The 20,422-nt window shown below is 40.3% G+C and overlaps 1 protein-coding gene across 3 annotated transcripts in view; it reads left to right on the top strand.

Moving 5' to 3' along the window:
* LOC101479418 (RNA-binding motif, single-stranded-interacting protein 3) overlaps positions 1-20,422 on the top strand; it is a 313,618-nt gene that overhangs the window by 171,262 nt on the left and 121,934 nt on the right. For all 3 annotated transcript variants that reach the window (XM_004549004.4, XM_004549003.4, XM_076879451.1), the window contains one exon: positions 9,602-9,693. In XM_004549004.4, the coding sequence (XP_004549061.1) occupies positions 9,602-9,693 (92 nt within the window). The remainder of the gene's footprint in view (positions 1-9,601; positions 9,694-20,422) is intronic.

Raw genomic sequence — 20,422 nt, 5'->3', positions numbered from 1 at the left:
GCACCTGTTCTTTGTGTAAAATTATGTGATTATGCTCCTTGTGTTTTCACATCAGCGTGTGCCGTAATGAGTAACTATTCAAGGCTGTTTGCCGTTCTAACTCTTAAGTGTGCGAATGTGCATCTTCAAGTGTGGGCATACTTCTATGGTAGAGTTTTAGATATGTTAACATGTGTGGCTGTGCTACACATGCATTTCCTTTCTGGCAGTTACCGGTTTCTTTGTGTGTGTCTGTGTGTGTGTGTCCTTGTGCACTTGTAGGTGTTCATTCTTAGTGTTGGCATTAGTGCTTTGCAAATGTGAGTGTGTGTTCTTTCAGATATCTGTGTGTGGGTTCTGTATAACCACTCAGTTTTTTGCTACAGGTCTCATTTTAACAACCTCTTGACAAGTAATTAACACCCTTCAGGTCTCAAACCTTTCTCAAGTGCTCTTCACATGTTGCACCAAACACATCAGGGTTTTGCTATTAAGCTAGCAAGCTAATGATGCTACCAGAAGAAGGATGCACCTCTGCTTTCTGTGGGTTATTTTTTTATTTCTTCCACTCAGTGTTCGTCTACTTTAAATCCTTGATAGCTGTAATGAATGTATGAATAATTTAGTTTTGAATGTCTCTTAAACTTCATGAAAATAATCTTGTGCCTTCAGATAACTCTGATTTAATGCTATAAGCTAGGTCCTCTTTTTGTCCTGATACCGTTTCTTTTTTATGCAATGTCAATGTAGAACTACAAATTCATGCGACATATTTTAAGTTGTTGCTTCTTATCCTGAATTTAGCTCGAAAATGCAGTAGAAGCCATATGGTGGTGTGCTAGAGCTAATGAGTGTGAATAGATATGAGTTAATTAAGGACTAAAAGAGAGAGAGCAGAAATGAAAAATGATGAACAGAAAAATGAAGATGTAAGAAATACTGAGCTAGAGAGGAAGGATTACTGTGAACCCACATGTTGTTTAGATATTTAACCTGAGAAGAAGTTCATCTTATATTAAACTGTAATGTACGTTATGTCCCTGAATCAGTATGACCAGAACAGTTTGTGAGTAATACTTGTTCTTTGGCACTTACTATACTTTCTGAAGAATTGCATCAAAGGAGAAGGTGTGTTAATAACATCAAGATTGCTTTAATGGCCATCTTTTTGCAAATATTTCCATGGAAATATAATATACAAGGCAAAAATAGATTTTTTACAATTCTAACAGGGCTGAAAGTCCGCTTATTAACTTTTATTCTTCAGCACAGTCTGAACTTTCTTAGGCAAGCTTTCTTGTCTTTTTAAAAAAGTATTCAGGAATAGTTCACTAGGTTTCTTGAAGGATGATCTCTTTGGATGTTAGTTGTCTTTAGTTCTTTTCCCACACTGCTTCAATAATGTTGAGGTCTTGGCTCCTGCAAGGCTAATCTATGACTGATCATATTCCATTGTGTTTTTTTTCTAGACATGTATGGTTGTACTGCATTGGCGGTGTGTCTGGGATCATTATTGTGCTGAAAAAGTAGGCCAATCAGATCCTTTCCGGGTAGTATTGCATGATGTGTCAAAATCTGCGTTCATCAATTTTGAAAAGATCCCCAACACTACTAGCTGAACTGCAGCCTAAACCATGACAGCGCCATCACCATGGTTTATAGATGGCTAAAACACTCACTATTATACCTCTTTCCTGGCCTACTTGAATTAAATATTTCAATTGATATTAAATATTACACTGATTGAGGATTTTTGGATTCATCACTCCATGAGACTTGTTGCCACTGATTTTCAGTCCAGTTATTGTGTTATTTGGCATACTTTAGCCTTTACTCACTGAGGTTTCAGAGAACAGCAGATGGATCAGCCCAGATGGATCTCCAATGTCCTGTGTCAGGTTTTAGCTGGATTTTTTTCCTGCTTTCATGTCAATGGGACATACATAGTTTTTTTTAAGCGGCCACTTCTTTTGAAACACTGCACATCATGCTGATATATACAAATATACGTTTTCAGCTAATATTTCTTTGGGAATTCTACTCCTGCACCATCGAGAGCATCCTGACGGCAAACATCTGCACCTGGTTTGGGAACAGCACCAAGCAGGACAGACGAGATCTGCAAAGGGTGGTGCGCTCGGCCGAACGCATCATTCAATCAGAGCTCCCTGACCTGCTGTCCATCTACACCAAGCGGTGCAAGTCCAAAGCTAGGAAGATTATGATGGACCTCTCCCATCCCAACAATGGACTCTTCTCACTGTTGAGATCTGGGAAGCGCTTCCGCTCCCTTAAGGCCAAAACAGAGAGAATGAGGAGGAGCTTCTTCCCCCAGGCTATTTGGGCCCTGAACCAGGTGTAGGACTGGACTCTCCCACACACATCACCACACGCACCACCACACATTTCCTATAATCCTATAATTCCTATAATTTATAATCTTTATAATCTTTATAATCTCTTCTGCTATTTGCACATTCTTTACTGTAAATTCCTAAGTTAATTTGTAAATTTTGTAGTAACCTGTAAATTGTAAATATTGTAAAACTTTTTTTCTGTCATTTAATGGTCGGGCATTGTACAGCTACAAGCATTTCACCCCCATGTCATACTGTGTATGGTTGTGTGTGTGTGACAAATAAAATTTGAATTTGAATTTGGAATCATCTCAGTGGTTTAAAAAAAATACTATTTTTTGGCATTTTTTAGAGATTGAAGTAAAGAAATGGCAACTAATCATGTGTTTTGTGACAGGCTACTAATACACACCTGGTTAAAGATATAATTTTAAATTGGTTCTTTGCCAAAAATAATTTCACTGCAAATTCTATGGAGAAAAAAGGTGAAAAAGGGGGGAAGAAAAAGAAACAAATGTCTGGCTCTTGGGACCAAACTACAAAGAAATAAGGGGTGGCTTAAGACACAGTCCTGTACTTGGATATACTGTTGGATTATTTTATTTATTTATTTACAGCTCATGTCCAGTTTGGCTTCTGCACAATGAACTGCCACTGCCCCCCCTCTTGGCCGTAAACCCTGGCAATCTGCCCTCTGCAGATCCCCGCTCCCACTCTCTGACAAGGACAGTCCTACATCTGTGAGAGAAGACGACAAGAAATACAATACAACCAATAGGCTCGCTGCTTCAGCCCGAGATGAATACCTTAGCTATAAATCCATGTTGCAGGGTTGATAAGTTAATTGCCTGTATTGCTATCTCGTCGCCAGCGTCTAATATAAAAGAGCCCAGTGTGAGAGTTATTTTACAACAAATTGGTATTGTCTCTAAGTACAAGGCCAGTAGGACAGTGAATCTGGACAAGAAAATGAGGAAAATTTACTTTGAGTGGCTCCAAGACCTGCTCTCTGCGTCTGTGTATTAAAACAATCTTAAATAACTTTTTGCACACTGAGTTTTGAGTTGTTTTGATGTTTGCAGATGGTTTAAACAGCTGTTTGTTTTCAGGCTGTCAGGTGTATACGAGGGTGTAGGATTGCGGAGAAAGTGTTTGCTTATGACTTGTCACTTCGACGCAGCATTAATGCACAGACAGTTGTGATGTGGTCAGAAGTACAGAGTGCTGAAAAAAAATATGCATTGCAGATGTTTCTCTGTGGGATCTTTAAACATCGAGATAGATTTATGATCCTCCCCTGTTGACTTACTCACCCACACATACACACAAAAACAAGAAAGTTAGAGGTCGCACGCAAGCACTCGTACACGCCCATTCAACAAACACACAGGCAGAGACGCACACTTTTACGCACACACACACACCACCACATGGTTTAGTGGAGGGTAGCCGCAAAATTTATCATCAGTCAGCTGCTGGTGGTGCAGGATAAATGGAGGAGGACACAGGAATGTAGCCCCAGTGAGGATGCTCTCCTCCGGGTTTGGAGTGTGACCAAGGCGGTCTTGGCTTGGCCACAGTTAGTCACGGATGCCAACTCGCTTTTTTGAAACCGCTGTTTTCTCCCTTAATGTTTGCACAGCTCGCCGCAGTCTCCCAAAGCCATCACCCACCCTCCCTGCAGGGCAAAAGTGCTGGTTAAACCCTTGAATGGACAAAAGAGATCCATACTTGTAAAGCCAATGCCAAATTTCAAAAGAGTAGTTTTATTTATGTCTACTGCATCCCAAGAAAAAGCACCAAATGTCAGACTCAAGAACAAACAGCAGAAACTTGCATGCTAAAACAAAACAGATCAATATAATGACATCAATTCAGGGTCTTGAAATTTCTGATAGACCTTATTTTTTTAGTTCTTATTTTTTCCTGTTAAGACACACATAAGTAATTACCATTCTCAAAATGTAAAAAAAAACCCCCCAAAACATCATTTTTATTCAACAGGAGACGGATTAACTGAGTAATAATGTGAGCACTGTACAAAACTCTATATGCAGCAAAAGCACAAAAAGTGTTTGTACAGTCGTATTGCTGCAGGTAGAGTGAGGCTGAAATCATACGGCAATGAATCCATTAATCACAGGAATCATATTAGAGCATTGTTATGCATGTTTGTCAATTGAGTGGCCTATCTATTTCCTCCATTAACCATAATTACTTTAATACATGCAAAGCTGGAATTATACACATACATGCAACTACAATGATTAATCATCCACATGCAACAGCAGCAGCTTTAGAAGTCATCTTGATGACTCACAGCGACGTAAACAATTACGCTGTTTCCCCCTGCACACCATTGTAATGCCCCGTGACTTGTCGTCGATTCATTATTCATACTTAGGGCATTATTATTCCATTGTGCGCTGTGCAAAATGGGATCATTAGCACTGAATATGAGAATGTGAAAAATGGATATATTGGGGAAAATTGTGGTGGATATTGTAGGTAGAAAACCCTAAACAATCCTGACTATTAGCAGATAAAGAATAGTAATTTTCCCCAAAGTAATTAGGATTAGCATAATATGACAGTGAATGCATGAATGATGCATACTTGATTGATATGTCGATGCAAGCACTGTAATGAGTCCCTTATCTCCACTCTCCAATGTAGGCTTTTATGCAGAGCGTAGCCCAAGGTGGCATCTACTGTAGTTCTACACCTCCTTAAGGGGACTGTATTAAGGAGCGCCCTGCGTCTCACACACACATTCATACAAAAGCAGTCACTGAGCAGTGCTAGCGTCTATCATGTAGTAACTGATTGAGGATGGTCCTTTTATCTTGACAGGCTCCCACTTAGAGCCAGACCAGGAAATATGATATGGCAGCTCATGTTCTCAGAGAGACTGTGTGTGTGTGTGTGTGCGCGCACGTGTGTAGGTAGGAGGGTGCCATGCTCCGAGTGTGCAAGTGTGGATATATGTGTCCTTCAGCAGCACTTTGCGTCAATCTGCATATTAGCGTGCAGCTGCACAGCATTATCAACAACCTCACATGTCGTCAGTCACTTTGAGCTGCTTTTAAGTGACAGCTATCGATTGGAGGTTTGCGTTTGTGCAGAAGCATCAAAGCAGCACCTTGCCCTCTGCATCCCACTTGAGATTGTAACTCTAGAGTACCCGCATCGAATGCAGCACCAGTACAGCATGTACTTGGCTTCGGAAACTCATTCTTCAAGCAACATCTGCGTGCATCTGTGTGTAGGTGGGTGTGTGTTTGTGTTCTCTAAGTGTGTGGAATGTGATGTCTTAAATTGAGCGCCACATTGTTTCTTGACCCTGCAGCTTTCTCACAACTTAATGGAGTTTTTTCCTGTTCAGTGACTCACCGAGGATCTGTGTATTGAGTAATTGTGTGCATACTTTACAGTGTACAAGTACACTGTATAAGTAAACAAACAAGTACATACAGAGCGAGTCTTTGAGGATCATTTTATTGAAATTACAGGAAGAGAACTGCTTTCATGTCTAATAGTATTAAATAAAGCTGATACTTATATTTAATGTGCATTGTTGTGTTATATTTGTCTATATGATTAGATTTATTTACCTTTTACTCCACTATATTGGAACCAGTATCTTCTTTTTTCTCAAATCAAATTGCAGTGTCGGTGTGGCTTTAAGAAAAGCAATAACCTGTTACTGTGCATAATCCACACAGCATAATCATAATTACTTTAAAATAAAATTACACTGTTTTTGATGAAGTCGTATCACTTGGGGTAATTATGTATGTTACCAAAAGTTGTTATTTTTTCCTTTTTCCGAGCGATTATTGCAAATCTTAGCAAACTAGGTAACGAGTATTCAGCTCTGAGAGGGGAACCAAACATAACAGATGGATTGCTGACGTGTTTTTAATCACCAGTGTTAGCTTAACAAAAAAGTAATCTACATACTACTATTAATTTTCAATGCTACTTCCATTTAGCCTAATAAGGTACAGTATGAGGCACTAAATTATATGTTTATATCCCAAACAATTATATGTTCTTTTCAGTTCAAAATATATTATATCTAATGAGGAATTCATTGAATATTTCCTTACACAAGTATATAAGAAAGCATATGTAGTAACAGATAAATCATGAATCTAAATTCATAGTAGAAACATAATGTATAAATTGTTTCTTTATGACTTATTGCTTAACTCTGGACTTTTAAAACTCCAACAAAAGAGCTCATATATCTATACAAAAACTGAAAGACTCAGGCTTTCTATAACCTCTATAACCATTCAGCCCGATAAAAGCACAAATAGTCTTAAAATGTCTCTGTATCTCTCAATTATTATTTTCCTTTTCAACAAAAAAAGCCTTTAACTCTTTTTACCCTGTGGCTACAGTTCAAACATTCCACATTACAGAATCATTATACGAATATCAGCTGCAGTAACTTCACATTGGAAGAGCAAACTGGATCTTTTACTGAGTGTCAATTCAGGCTTTTTGAGTGTATTTGACTGACCTGAAATCACCCCCTTCCTCAGTCTGCCTTTCTTCTCTACACACCTTTTCACTTGCCTCCACCTTTCTCCCGCTTCTCTCTCGGTTTAGAGAGATTTGAATGTAGGTCAGCAATCTCTGAAATCCTCATCCAAGTTTGATAAGTGCACTCCAGGTGGTAGTCGGGTAAATATTAAATTTGTAATTGGGGGTTCAAAGTATCCACGATTTAAATATTCTGGTTTCTGATTGTTAAAGAAAATAAGCCATCGCCCTGAGGACCTCGATAACATAATATGTAGTTCTCTAAATGTGCTCGTAATACATTTTTTTAAAGTGTTAATTTGTAGAATCTGCAAACATTTAAAGGGTCTGTTTACCCAAATGACCAGAGATGCCAAATGAAATTTTATTTTTGGCACTCACAGTAATGAAAATAGCATTTAAGCATTTCAAAGGCCTTTTCAGACAGTTACAGAGGAACACGGGTGTGATATGTTCAAGGGAATACTCTTAATAAATAATGAGTTTACTCTCATAACCAGTGTAGGTGCTTCCATGAGAGACACAGATGTCACTCAGCATCAGAAATTCACTTGATGGGAATTCTTTTCAAGTTGTCTCCACGAGGTGCGTGCAATAAGAAGGCTACGCTGTTTGATGTTTGTCAGTATGGAGTGAAAGAGTCTAAAGAAAATTCAGTTTGCCTTTCTGAAATGTAATACATAATAATAAATCCACAAAGCATACACAGCAGTCTGTTTGGATTGTTGTGATTATGGGTCTGCTTTTTGTGCAGCACCCAAGAAGAAGATATTTGGAGAAAATTGTGTTTTTATACCTATATAATATATAGTAAAGGTTTATAGACCTGTGTTGTACACTGTGGAGATATATGAAGGCACACTGATTTTGTATGCTGTGTCTGAAAATACGCATTAATGTCTGTTTCACAACAGCAAATAATCACTGGAATCCAGTGGAACTGGGAGGTCAGATAGTTGTCTCTTAATCAGGTCAATACAAATATCTGCATGGGTAAATATCACTGAAGACAGGAAGGAAAGATTTTTATTTTTTATGTCTTTTTGTAATTGGTTAAGCCAAAACCCTCAATTAAATATATTTTTAAAGCTCAGCCGGGCTCTCTTTAAATACGGATTAAAATTTCAAAATTATACGTTTGCTAATATAACAATGGGTGAGTGCACTGCGGCTACTTGGAAAAATAGTCCTTGATTGCATTTATTTTTAAGAAAATGACTGGTTTCTCTTAATATTGCCTGTGGACTTCTCATTCCGGCCCTTCATATTTCCACAATTAAACGCAGCCTCGCTCTAACAGCTGGCCATTAATCAGTCCTCGCGCTCGATTTCTCTTCCACCTCTAGTTATGATTTTCACATTACTCCACACTCGTTTGCCGCCGCCCGACAGGAAAGTGACCCCAACCCCCTTACCCCCAGTCGTCGCTACCGCCGCAGACGCGCACCTCAAATAATCGGGAAAGTGAGATGCTCGCATAAAGCTGCACACGGGCACACACGGGGTGAGTTGATGGGGTAACCGCAATGCCAAGTCCCCACCCCCAAACCCCTCCGCAGCCCCACCATCTCACAGGCATTATCCTTTTCTAATTACACTTTCCTTCTGAAACAGTGGATCAGAGGGCACCATTGACTGCTTTTAATCCGCCACCAAATTTTAATTAACACAGACGTGACCCCCGTCGCCGATACATACCGGAGAACGTCGAGATCACAATAACTCATAAATCACAGCCACAGATTTCATTCCCCCCGCTTTCCGCCGCTGATGAATTTCCAGATGGGGCCTTGTGGCTGTTAATGTCAGAAAAATATGCGAGAGAGAGAGAGAAAGCGAGAGACAGAAAGTGTGTTAGGGAAAGAAAAGGACGGAGGAAAAGTGTAAGAAGATGAACAGAAAAGCTAAATTGTAAGAAATAGTGTGTCTTTATGTCTATGTGAGAGAGATGGAGTTGAAGAAAGAGAAGGAGAAATGGCAGCAGCTTTGGTATGCTGTCAACCTTTGAGAGATTTGTTACCGGGGAGAGGATTATGGAGGCTGTGAAATGGGGTTGTGTTAATATGCCGGGTGTTGAGGAACACGATGTGGGCCAGCCAGCTTCACAGCCTCCAGAAATCAAAAGGCTGAACAAGTGAAACGTGACGTTTTGAAGAATTAATTGACACATCTCCGCGTGTATGTGAGTGTATAGTGTGTGTAATATCCTTTAATCATTGATTTTAAATCACAAGCCTTTCATAAATAACCATTACTTTAATTAACCTACTTAATGAACTGAATGCATATGGGTTATCATTAAACAACAAACTGACAAACAGTGATGTTCCCTTATTCTTACGATACCGGTTGTCTTATTCGAGTGTGTATATCTGCGCGTTTACGCATGCATGCAGTGTATCAGACTACGTATGTGCGGAGGTGGAGGTGGGCAGGGTGCCGGGTTTTGTTATTACTAAATCGCTCATCCATGCTACTAATTAAGATGCATAGCATCCCCCTATGAACGTCAGTGTCGCTAATTATCAAACAATGTAGTGCTCACTAGATATGAGAACTGGCAGCCTCTGTAGTCATGTTACCAACCTATTACTGCTACAATTACCAAGTGCCTGTCATTCTCCTTGTTAGTCATCTGCCTTAATTTTTTTCTTAACTAATGTCTTTTTTTCTTCCTCTCCTTCTCCCCTTCTCCTCCTTTCTGTCTCCAGGATATGGCTTTGTGGACTTCGACAGCCCAGCTGCAGCACAGAAGGCTGTGTCATCTCTCAAAGCCACTGGGGTGCAGGCCCAAATGGCCAAGGTAAGGAGTGTCTAAAAACAAGTTGGCGTCCTCACTTCCTCGTGCATTATCTTTAGCAATTTTTCGTTTTTGCTCATTCAGCTCCTGCCAGGTGTTTAGTATTGCACATTTAACAAACTTAACAAGTTTGCCATGAAGGACTTTTTATCTTGAAGAGAGACTCCTAAATGTGGGCCTCAAACTGCATTTGAGTGCCATTAGACAACAACTTGGGAAGTGACACTGGTGCATGTATGTCTCTGTTATCTTACTGATGCTGAAACTGGAGTCTAGCACAAGATACGTGAAATTGTGGATCACTTCTTTCCTGTGGTTATGTGGGCTTTTTGTGATGTGTTTGACAGTATGCGTACAGTATGTGCTGGATTACAGCACTCCATGGCACTTGTGGTTTCCAGTTAGTGAGCTGGCCCCTCTCTAACTGAGGTTTGACTAGTCGCTTGTGCTACGTTGTCGAGTGTTATTAGCCTGCTAAAGTGGAAGCAGATGAGACAAGCTGTTTGAGTAGTACAAAAAGGGCCCTAGTGAGTTGTACAATGGAGACAGGTTGATAGGCATATGTGGAGAGGTGTAGCTTAGAGGAAACTGCACACTGCCAGGGTATGATCTTATTCACCAATTTCCTATACAATCTTGTATTTTATGTCAACACTGTGGTTCCATATTTATTGTTGGGCATTTGGCTGTCTGACAGGAGAGCCGTTTTACCGGGAAATGCATTTCAGAGATATTGTTTGGTGTTTGGCAACCCTCAGGCAGTGATCATACTGTTCTTTTCCCATTTTTGTTCTCTAATTTTCTTCATTTCCCTGTTGACTGCTCTGAGAGTCACCATATTAGAAGGCACAGCAGGGCCCTCTCTCCGGACATCTATGACAGACAAGCCTGCCTGACTTAACCAGGCTATTCTTGTACCCGTCAAACATTTGTTAATGTCAGAATACCTTAATAGGTGAAGAAAATGTCAGTAGCACTGAAACAATAAATATGCTGATGACTATTTGAGGGTGCACCTTGAGTGATTTTTCTTGAGACGAGATGGCGTGCATTTGATCCAATCCAAAAATCCCCCCCTCCCACCCTCGAAACCGAAGAAGACCTGATGAGATGGGGAGCGGCAATGGCTCCGGTGAAGATGACAGAATTGATGGTAACGATGAAGGTGGCAATTATTTTGATCAAATGGGATGAGATCTGACAGGAGGAGATGATATTCCGTGTGGTGCTCAGGTGTGCCATTTCTCAAATGCGCCATTTGCCCGTTTCCTTTCCCCACCAGTGTCCTTCTTCCAATATTTATAAGAGGGCAAGCTCTCTGAATACTGATAAGAAACCATGCTCTTTGTCCATCACATTTTAAGACCACTCTTTGCATTGCTCCCCTTCTCTCAGTCAATATTTTCATGAGAGGGGGCTCGTGTCCCAAAACAAAAGAGCTGACCTTTATAGAAATCTTGCCGCAAACACATTCTCAAAATCATTTTCTATTAGCATTTGTGTATAATAGCTGATTTTTTTGAGTGCTCCCTTGTTCTGTTCGCACAAATGGTAAGACCAGCGTTCTCTGCTGCAGCTCTATGCTTTTATCACACTTGTGAGGGACATTAAGTAGTAGTTTGCTTTTATAGACTCCCTCTGTATCTCGCTAATGTGTCTTTACCAGGTATCACTGCCATCACTCTATCGACTCCTCACCCAACACTTCCAGCCTAGCCCCTCACCATTTCTTTTGCTTAGTGCTGTTTTCTCTCAGCATTGTTTTGGGTTTTGTTTTGTTTTTTTGGTTCTCCTGCACACACAAATATACAGACACACACACACATTTGTATTCACATCCACCAAGTGTTGCCCTTCGAGACATCCAATGAGCAGTTTTTCCTCCATCAATAATTAACAGCGTGTTATCTTTGTGTCTGCCTACCTGTCAAGGTGTCTCTCACACCCCACCCTCCTCCCGCTCGTTCTGTCATGCCGAGTAGCATTCCCGCAGCGGGAACGGATGAAAATACAGGTGAGCACCGAGGAGGGTGCAAATCAGAAAGACTACTGCTAACGCCGTGGACGGCTTCCACAATAAGAACATCCAGCCTCGTTCTCTCGCTCCCTCTGCTCCATTTTGTCACTCCACAACAAAGTAATAAACGAATCGCAAGTCGGAGCCAGAGGCTTTGAGCTCATTAAATAAAACTGTCACAGTAATCAAGTTGCACCCTTTTTCCTGCCTTGATGCCATTAAAACACTTTTATTAAGGTGCCTTATTTTAAACACAGCTGCAAACCAGGCAAGAAATGGAGAGAAAGGCAAAGGATCACTTGATTTCCTCTTCTTCCGCCAGTGAAGCAGCCCGCTGTCTCTCTCCTCTTACTCCCCTTGGAATTTGAAATACCAAGGCAGTAGAGATGAAACGTTACCTTCCTTTTGTTTTGCCCTCCCCTGGGGATGGTGACAGCGAGAGGGAGGAGAGGAGCCATAATTAAGACACCTAAAGGACACTTCCCCCCCGTGCATCCCTTCCTGTCACTCACCTCTACACAAGTCACAGATAAGAGCACTTAACATAGGTGTGGAGTACGTGTGTGTGTGTGTGTGTGTGTGTGTGTGTGTGTATTTGAATGTGACAGTGTATTATTATGTGCATGTTTGTCTGCACTACATTCCCTGAATTACACATTTTTTGCATCATTTTGTAACATTTTTTATATAATTGTAACTAATTTTTAATTTAAACTAGGATGCCTGTCATTTCATCTAAAATGGAAAATTACATTTTGTAAAACACACGTTATACCTTATTAACCTTATCACCTTGTCTTTGCGTACAAAGAGTTGAATGACGGGGGATAAGCTCACTTTAGTATAAAGAGTTGTGAAAACGACCGACTGGCTTCATCTAAGACTGAGAAATGAAAAAAACGTGGGGTGTATTTCTAAATCTGGAACAGGCACTTTAGCATTTTGCTTTCTAACTAGTCAAGCGTCTCTGTTCTAGCTATGCTCTTTGAATAAAGATCTTCACATCCATAAGTACAGCAGGTGTGTCGTGGGTTTGTTGAATTTTATCCCATTTCTTAAGAACATGACTGTCAGATCCTTTTCATCTGCACCTACCTCCTGGCACAATAGACTCTTCTTTTGTTCTTCATTTGTCCGATTTCTCGAATTTCTTAAGGACACACTGCACACAATGCCACAAAACACCAAATTTTCAGCTTAGATATCTTTGTAAATCTTGTTTAATACTATTTTATGTCTGTCAGTTTGTGTTATCATTGGCATTTCTGGCATAATTGAGAGGAAATTGGTTTTTTTGTGTGACAGACTACTAGCAACAAAGTTCCTACATATACAATTTTTAAATTGGTTCTTTGCTAAATTTTCTGTTATAAAACTGTCTCATCCTTTGATTTAAGTGCCTTTTGTAATCTCGAATGAGTCGGGTTTAAGTTGCTTAACGAACATATATATATACATATATGTATATGAGTAAAAAACCTGCTAATGTTCAAAGAAAAGCTTTAAAAGAACTTCAGAAAGGCTGGAGAAATACTGAGCAAAATCTAAAACAATGTAGCTTGGTTCAAGTCTTTTTCATGGTACTAGAACTCTTAGCAAAAAGGTGAAAGGGATGAATAAGTATTAACCAAAATGTATTAGTTTTCTTATTTATCAGTAGAGGTAGGCACAGATGACTGCTTATATAAATAACATGTTTTTAAATAAGAGGCGCTTTTATGCTGCTTTAAAAAAATTGTATAGATTAGTGTGATGTGTACATAAAATGTACTTTTTACATTGTCATTAACAGGCGCGTGTATGACATCACTAAAGAAGTATTAAAACATTCATATAGGCAGTATGACTTTATATAAATTAAGGTGGGAAAATCTGGTAAATCTTAACATAGTGTTCTAACAGGAGACCTTAATAGGATTCACTAGGGTAAGTGTGTTCGTGTTTTGTGCATGTGTGTAATACGGTTTGTAGGCACGCACTTGCCTCCTGGCACCATAGACTCTATTCTCCGTGCCACTTTGTTCAGGTAGCTTTCCAAACTGAGAAAACCGACACATCGAGCAGACAGAATGATAACAGGTAAACGCCGCGTCTAGCTTCGCAGATGCAAACCTGTCAACCAGCCGCTCGCCTCACTCTCCACAGGCTGCCATTTTCCCCTTGAGCCAATCAGACTGAATTATGGGAAGGGCACCCTCGATTGTGGTGTCTGTGTCGGAGAGGTAATTCCGCCTGACAGCTGCTTGCTTTCAGACAACAGCCAGTCTTTATGGAAATCATCCCTCCCTATTCTCGCTCCAGTCGGCTTCTGCTGATAACAGCCCGGATGAAAACAAAGCTGTCCTTTTTGTATTTTCTTCTTTTTCTTTTTTTTTTGACTCGTTCCTCTCGGCATGGACAACCTAGAATTAGAAAAAAACAACTCTGACACCCTATGGAGGCTAACCAGGTTCACCCAACTTTCTATAGCTAATTGTTATATGAACTTTGGATCTTGCTAGACATTGTCTGATACAAATAAATATACATGCATTATGTGAGAATAGTATACATAGTGTCAAAAGTGTCAAAACTAAACAATGGTGTTCATATTAGAGAATTTAAATAGTGGGGATGAAGACTTTGTGAATAGCATCTCCATCCTTACCCTTGTTTAAATAGCCGATATTTATAAGGTTCGCAGAAGCTGCAGGCAGACAGAAAGGCGCTACTTGCCCTTCACGTTACAGAGGGGAAATTATGCTAAAAGCATCATTAAAGTGCCTCCATCAAGTGAATCCCAAATGTTTATGATAACGCAGTGCACACACCGGCCCTTCAACCAGTAGTCACTGGCGAATGCTTCAGATGGTTTAACGGTGTGAAACGAACCGGAGTGTTCAGTCCTCCTGCTCGTTCCCTCTCTCCCTCTCATGCATTCTCGCTTTCACTGCCTTTCGCTTGCTCTGTCTCCTCCACTGTCTTTTTCTTTCTCTCTCCCGGGGAAGGTTTTCTGTCAATATCACATTTATAGTCATGTGAAATGCACGGATCCCCCTATGGGTGGTCTGCAGTCAGTCAGCAGACTTTCTTATTATCCTTTAAAGGTGACTTCTCTGATGTCTCAGCTCCACTGGCACCCAGGACACCACCGTTCAGCTCAACACAGGGTGACCTCTGTATGATAATCAAAGGGACTTGACTGCGCTCTCACAGTTGGTTACTGACAACAGCTAGCCTAGCAGGCCTAGCCAGCATCGGTTAAATCTGGAGAAAATGCAGCTGGAATGCAGTGCATTGTGTATACCGAAGGATAATTGCAAAGACTTTGGGGATACAGGTGCTCACTCAGCAGCATCATTCACCTCGCTGTTCTCCACCTTGAATGCAGTGCCATTTCCCCTCTGACATCCACCTCAGCATTTGTTCACAAAACATATGGTGTCAGTGTGGTGATCAGCATTTTCCCCCGGAAGCTGCCATCAACTGAGACATCCTTATGATTATAGTCCCTCACAGCACCTCGTTTTCTTACATAGTGTTGTGCTCAAATTTTATGGATGTAAAGGATTCTTGTCAGCACATAAGTATAGTTTGGACATCGCCATAACCTGTAGGTTTAGACTGATTTCCTGCAAATGTCCCTTTCTTTCCTCACTAATTGTCATCTCCCTGAAAGTATGATATGACCACTTCAACATTATGTTGGCCCACCTTACTGTTGCCAATGTTTACCTTAACCTTAATCCCAGTGCATGTTGAATTTGAATTGCCAGATGTCCATATTAAAAACATACAGTGTATAAAAACAATCCTTGTGAGACAAGAACTGAGGCTTTACTTCACCTTGAATACTCAGTTTCTACCTTCTTTTTTTTTTCATTTATAAAGCACAACACAACCACAAGGTCAAACTACACCAGTAGTCTAGTCAACATATGTGTATAAAAATGTGCACAAAACAGCATACTTGAATTGTATTAGGCATTTAATACACCCAGCACAGAAATAACCAACAATAAAAGGATGTTTTTTGGCAACAGCAGAATAACATTTTAGTAGACTCTTGATTATAGATGCACTGATTGCAATTTTCATGGCCGATTCCAATTTCCAGTTTGTTTGTTTTCTGTGTGACCTCCTGATGCCGATTTTTGATGATTCCAGTTTACTTTCTAAGAGCTATAGAGGATGGGGTGTGCAAACAAAAACACATTTTCTTCTATGCAAACTTATTTTATTATTGTCATAATAAAGGAAGTTAAACTTCCAAGGTGAAAATAAAGTCCTCTGCTAATACAAAGAGGTACAAATAATTAACAGTAAATGAATTGCTGTACATCCACCTTTACTTGACCTTTTTTACCTTATCTAACAAAAGTAGGAGCAAAAAATTTTATGTCACAAAACAAATGTCAGATACTTTCCAGTGTGCTTATAACTTCACTAGATAACTGCTTTGATCCTTTGCTCATACCGAGGCTGCTGACTTGTGGCTGAGCTCTGGATAACTTTAGCCACTTTAAAGTTTCTTTAATGTCTGTGTCCAACCAGGTGAAGGTGATTTAGTTTTGTTGTTACACTTTCATGGTTATTCCCAGCCGTGTTTTGCTTTTGGGAATTTTGCATCGCTCACAGCGAAGAGCCTCCACACTACAACATGTTAGCATGTATCTGTTAGTCTATGCATGTCAGTTTGTCTGTGCTGTGTATGTGTTGTGCATGCATTTAAGCCACTGGCTCATAATTGGGCATACATAGTGCTGACGAGTCGGTCACCGGTCCATGCCGAAAACAGGAAAAGGGACGATTCCTGTTCCTCGCTGGTCAATTGGTGCATCTCTAGTCCTGATGGTATTCATTTTTCCCTTGGTTTGACATATATACTTCACAAGTACACTTACTCATTGTTACTCATTGTATGATACTAAGGAGAGAGTAGTAGATGAGGTGCTGCCCCTTGGCATGTATATATAATATCATCCAATCTGAAGGAATTTTGCTTTTAGGAATGGCCTTAAAGTGGTCAGAGCTAATGTGTTTCTAGCACAGGCCCAGCTGAAAAGCTGAAAGCTTCAGATTGGAAGAAAAAACGAGTTATGAATCATGCAGGGGTACTTGTCCCAAATAAAAAATATAGTGCTGAAATTTGCATATGTCCACTTTAAAATAATTAAGTTCTCTAAAGTTGTGCTGCGTTTCTGCTGATTTACTGAAAATGCCTGACAATTTAAATAATCTTTTTCCATGATGATTTTGACTCTTTTTCTTTTTCATTTTTGTAATTGGCCTACACTAGAATGACGTGAATGAAGAAATATGTTGACACCTGTTGAAATGTGCAGTGTAGGGAGATAATATAACTCCTAAAAAGAAAGAGCTGGATTTGCTAAGGTACAACTTTTTTATAAGCTGCCGTTAGCACCACTGTGGCTCAGCACACCACCCCCCTCTCGTTTTTCCTGCAGAAGTGATACTTTTGAAGGGCAAAGCCAGTGAGAGTGAGACGGACCATCTGACAAGCACTGGCTCCGAAGCACCTCTGTTGGCTTCCACTGTCTCTGCCGTCTAATTACGCTTCAATCATCCACGGGAGCGCTGCATGCGGTAAATTATTTTGCAGAGCAGTGCGGAGACGTGCCGAGCTGCGAGCATGAGAGAAAATGAGAAATAGAGACTAAGTAGAAATCAATAAGAGCTCAAGTAAAAATAAAAAAAACCCCACAACTTTAAAAGGTAGGAAAGATTATCAGAATAATGGAATTAAGAGAGAAACAAAAAAAGCCGGAGAAACTGCAGAAAGTGCTGGATGGTGAGAATGAGATCGCTGTCTCTCATAATGTCGCCTCCATACAGCCGGATTTAGACGAGTGCAAATGAACAAAGTTACAAACTTGTCATTTAACCAGGCAGAGAGGTGCGGGAGAAAGCGATGCACCGAGAGATGCCGAGTCCTCTCCCACCTACTCCACTTTTATATGTTGCCGAAACTAGCAGCCAGCTGTGTAAATGAAAGCATGAATAATGTTAGAAACTCACTTGAGCACTGCGTAACAAAGCCTTGGTTTAAGCGGAGTAGGTGGTGACTGATACATGTGTTCCCCTCGGGGCTTACTAAAGCTGTATACGCCTACTGCAGAGATCGAGCAGTACTACGAACACATACTCGTATACTTGCATTGACTCATCTCTACTCACCTGAAGCTGACACCGGTTCTTATACATGCTTATGCCCTTCCTGTGCCAAAATGGCAAGACTGAGATCTTCAGGGCTCACAAGATTTTCTCATGTCTCAGTGTGAGAGTCTTTGTTGGCCTGATAGCCTGCGGTAAAACCCCTGATTCTGGTTGCCTGCAGTCTTTGGATGGAGTCTCTGCTGCAATTCGGTTGGGTTTGATTATCGGAATACAAATAATGTACAAATCAACTGTTACTGCACAAAAAGACTTGCTTTAATTTATATAAAACACAATTACTTCATAATTTTTGCATCGTAATGTATTGGTAGCTTATTAAAGCATGTTGTTTCACTAGTTTAGTTTGCCCTACATTCATACACACAATACTCAAAAATACCTGCTGGATTTGCAAGTTTGGAACTGGTGTACACTAAGGGAAAAACACCAACATTCCAGCAGTACTAGAGTAGTACAGTATATGCCTGCTGCTACATGAAAGATGGCACAGATACTGAGGAATCATTTGGGAATTACTGCCATTTTTTCTTAAGAATATCAGTCTGTCATTGGGTTATTTTTTATTGGTTTCCACTCTCACTACAAAAGTGGGTCTAATTAAAGTACAATTTGCAGTGGTTGTATTTATGTGTGTATAAATAGCAGCTTGTTCTGTTCCCAAATTGCTCCAAAATGGCCTTGTGTCTAAATTGTAGCCTTAATAAAGAATAGTAAAGGCTTGCATTCTCAGTACGCTCAATGCTGCCATGCTTCCTTTGAAGCAAACATAAATATGGCTTTTTCAGGTCTGGTAATGGCCACAGTGTGCAGTTATTAGAATCTCTTTGATGTGGCAACTGTGCCAACCTGCTCGGTGTCTCTGTGAATTGATCTGGCTCAATTAGCGGGCCCGCAGAGACGACGTTCAAAGGACTGGGCTTCCACGCTCAACACTGACACATAGGCCAGGTGAAACGCTTTGCATTCATTTACGCAGCTGGCCCTGAGAAGATAACCTGCGAATAGTGGTGAATATTGGAAAATCAATGGTGCAGCTTGAGTTTCAAGCAAAGCTTTCACCAAGAATGTTTGGTGCATTCTTTAACTAATTTCCCACAGCTATGGGCTTAAGTGGGATTTAACTAAATAACTTCTAAACATGCTTCACAATCTGCTCACTCTACTTTTTAACAGTGTGCTTCTTCCCACAAAGCTTACATGCACACTCATATTTGACTACGATAACAATATGCACCTAATAATATTTCCAATTTGATGCTGATCATTTAAAGAATATGTTCACTGTGGTTATTTCACACTAGACGCTCATTGTACATCTGCTGTACTGCGTATAAAAGAAAAGTTTGATTTTCTAGAAGATGCTCTGTTAAACACTAATACTTGGTTACAAAGGAACTAAAGAGTGAGGCTTCCATCACTCAGGTCAAACAAGCCTGTGTGTAAATGGTAATATTAGGGTGATACTGAGTGCCATTAACTGTGTACATACACAAAAGGCAAAGAGTGCATTTTGTGTATGTAAATGTAGACACTCTGGCCTCTCTTCCACCCTTCGTCTCTCCCCTGATTCAGCTGACCTATTTCAATTTGTCTTCATCAGTCATACCAATTAACTCGAGGATTAGATTCCTCAATGCCAGCCACCCCGAGTCCTCCCTATATACCACTACCTCTACAGTCCCTCTGTTCCTACATCCAATGCTACCGCTGCTTTTCTTAAGATTTTGTGTTTTGGAAATCTTTGATACCTCTGCACAACTGTATATGATATGCTACAAAAAGCGCACTTCACAGGATTTTTCACGGGAAGTATTGTTCGAAATAATACATTACAGTGCACTAAAACCACTAAGCTTCAGGTTTTACTATTGCACGGGTGGGGTTTTTTCAAAGCACAAAACTCTAAATGATGAAGTACAATGATTGTTCACACAGAGAACGTGTAAAAAGTAAGGTACAGTGGGGCAAAAAAGTATTTAGTCAGCCACCGATTGTGCAAGTTCCCCCACTTAAAATGATGACAGAGGTCAGTAATTTGCACCAGAGGTACACTTCAACTGTGAGAGACAGAATGTGAAAAAATAATCCATGAATCCACATGGTAGGATTTGTAAAGAATTTATTCGTAAATCAGGGTGGAAAATAAGTATTTGGTCACCTCAAACAAGGAAAATCTCTGGCTCTCACAGACCTGTAACGTCTTCTGTAAGAAGCTTTTCTGTCCCCCACTCGTTACCTGTATGAATGGCACCTGTTTGAACTCATCATCTGTATAAAAGACACCTGTCCACAGCCTCAAACAGTCAGACTCCAAACTCCGCCATGGCCAAGACCAAAGAGCTTTCGAAGGACACCAGGAAAAGTATTGTAGACCTGCACCAGACTGGGAAGATTGAATCTACAATAGGCAAGCAGCTTGGTGTGAAAAAATCAACTGTGGGAGCAATCATCAGAAAATGGAAGACATACAAGACCACTGATAATCTCCCTCGATCTGGGGCTCCACGCACGATCTCATCCCGTGGGGTCAAAATGATC

The sequence above is a fragment of the Maylandia zebra genome, linkage group LG22, assembly GCF_041146795.1.
Source record: "Maylandia zebra isolate NMK-2024a linkage group LG22, Mzebra_GT3a, whole genome shotgun sequence".
In the NCBI taxonomy this organism is placed as follows: Eukaryota; Metazoa; Chordata; class Actinopteri; order Cichliformes; family Cichlidae; genus Maylandia; species Maylandia zebra.
Note: the sequence above shows the minus strand (reverse complement) of the source record. Positions and strands in the feature narration are given on the sequence as shown.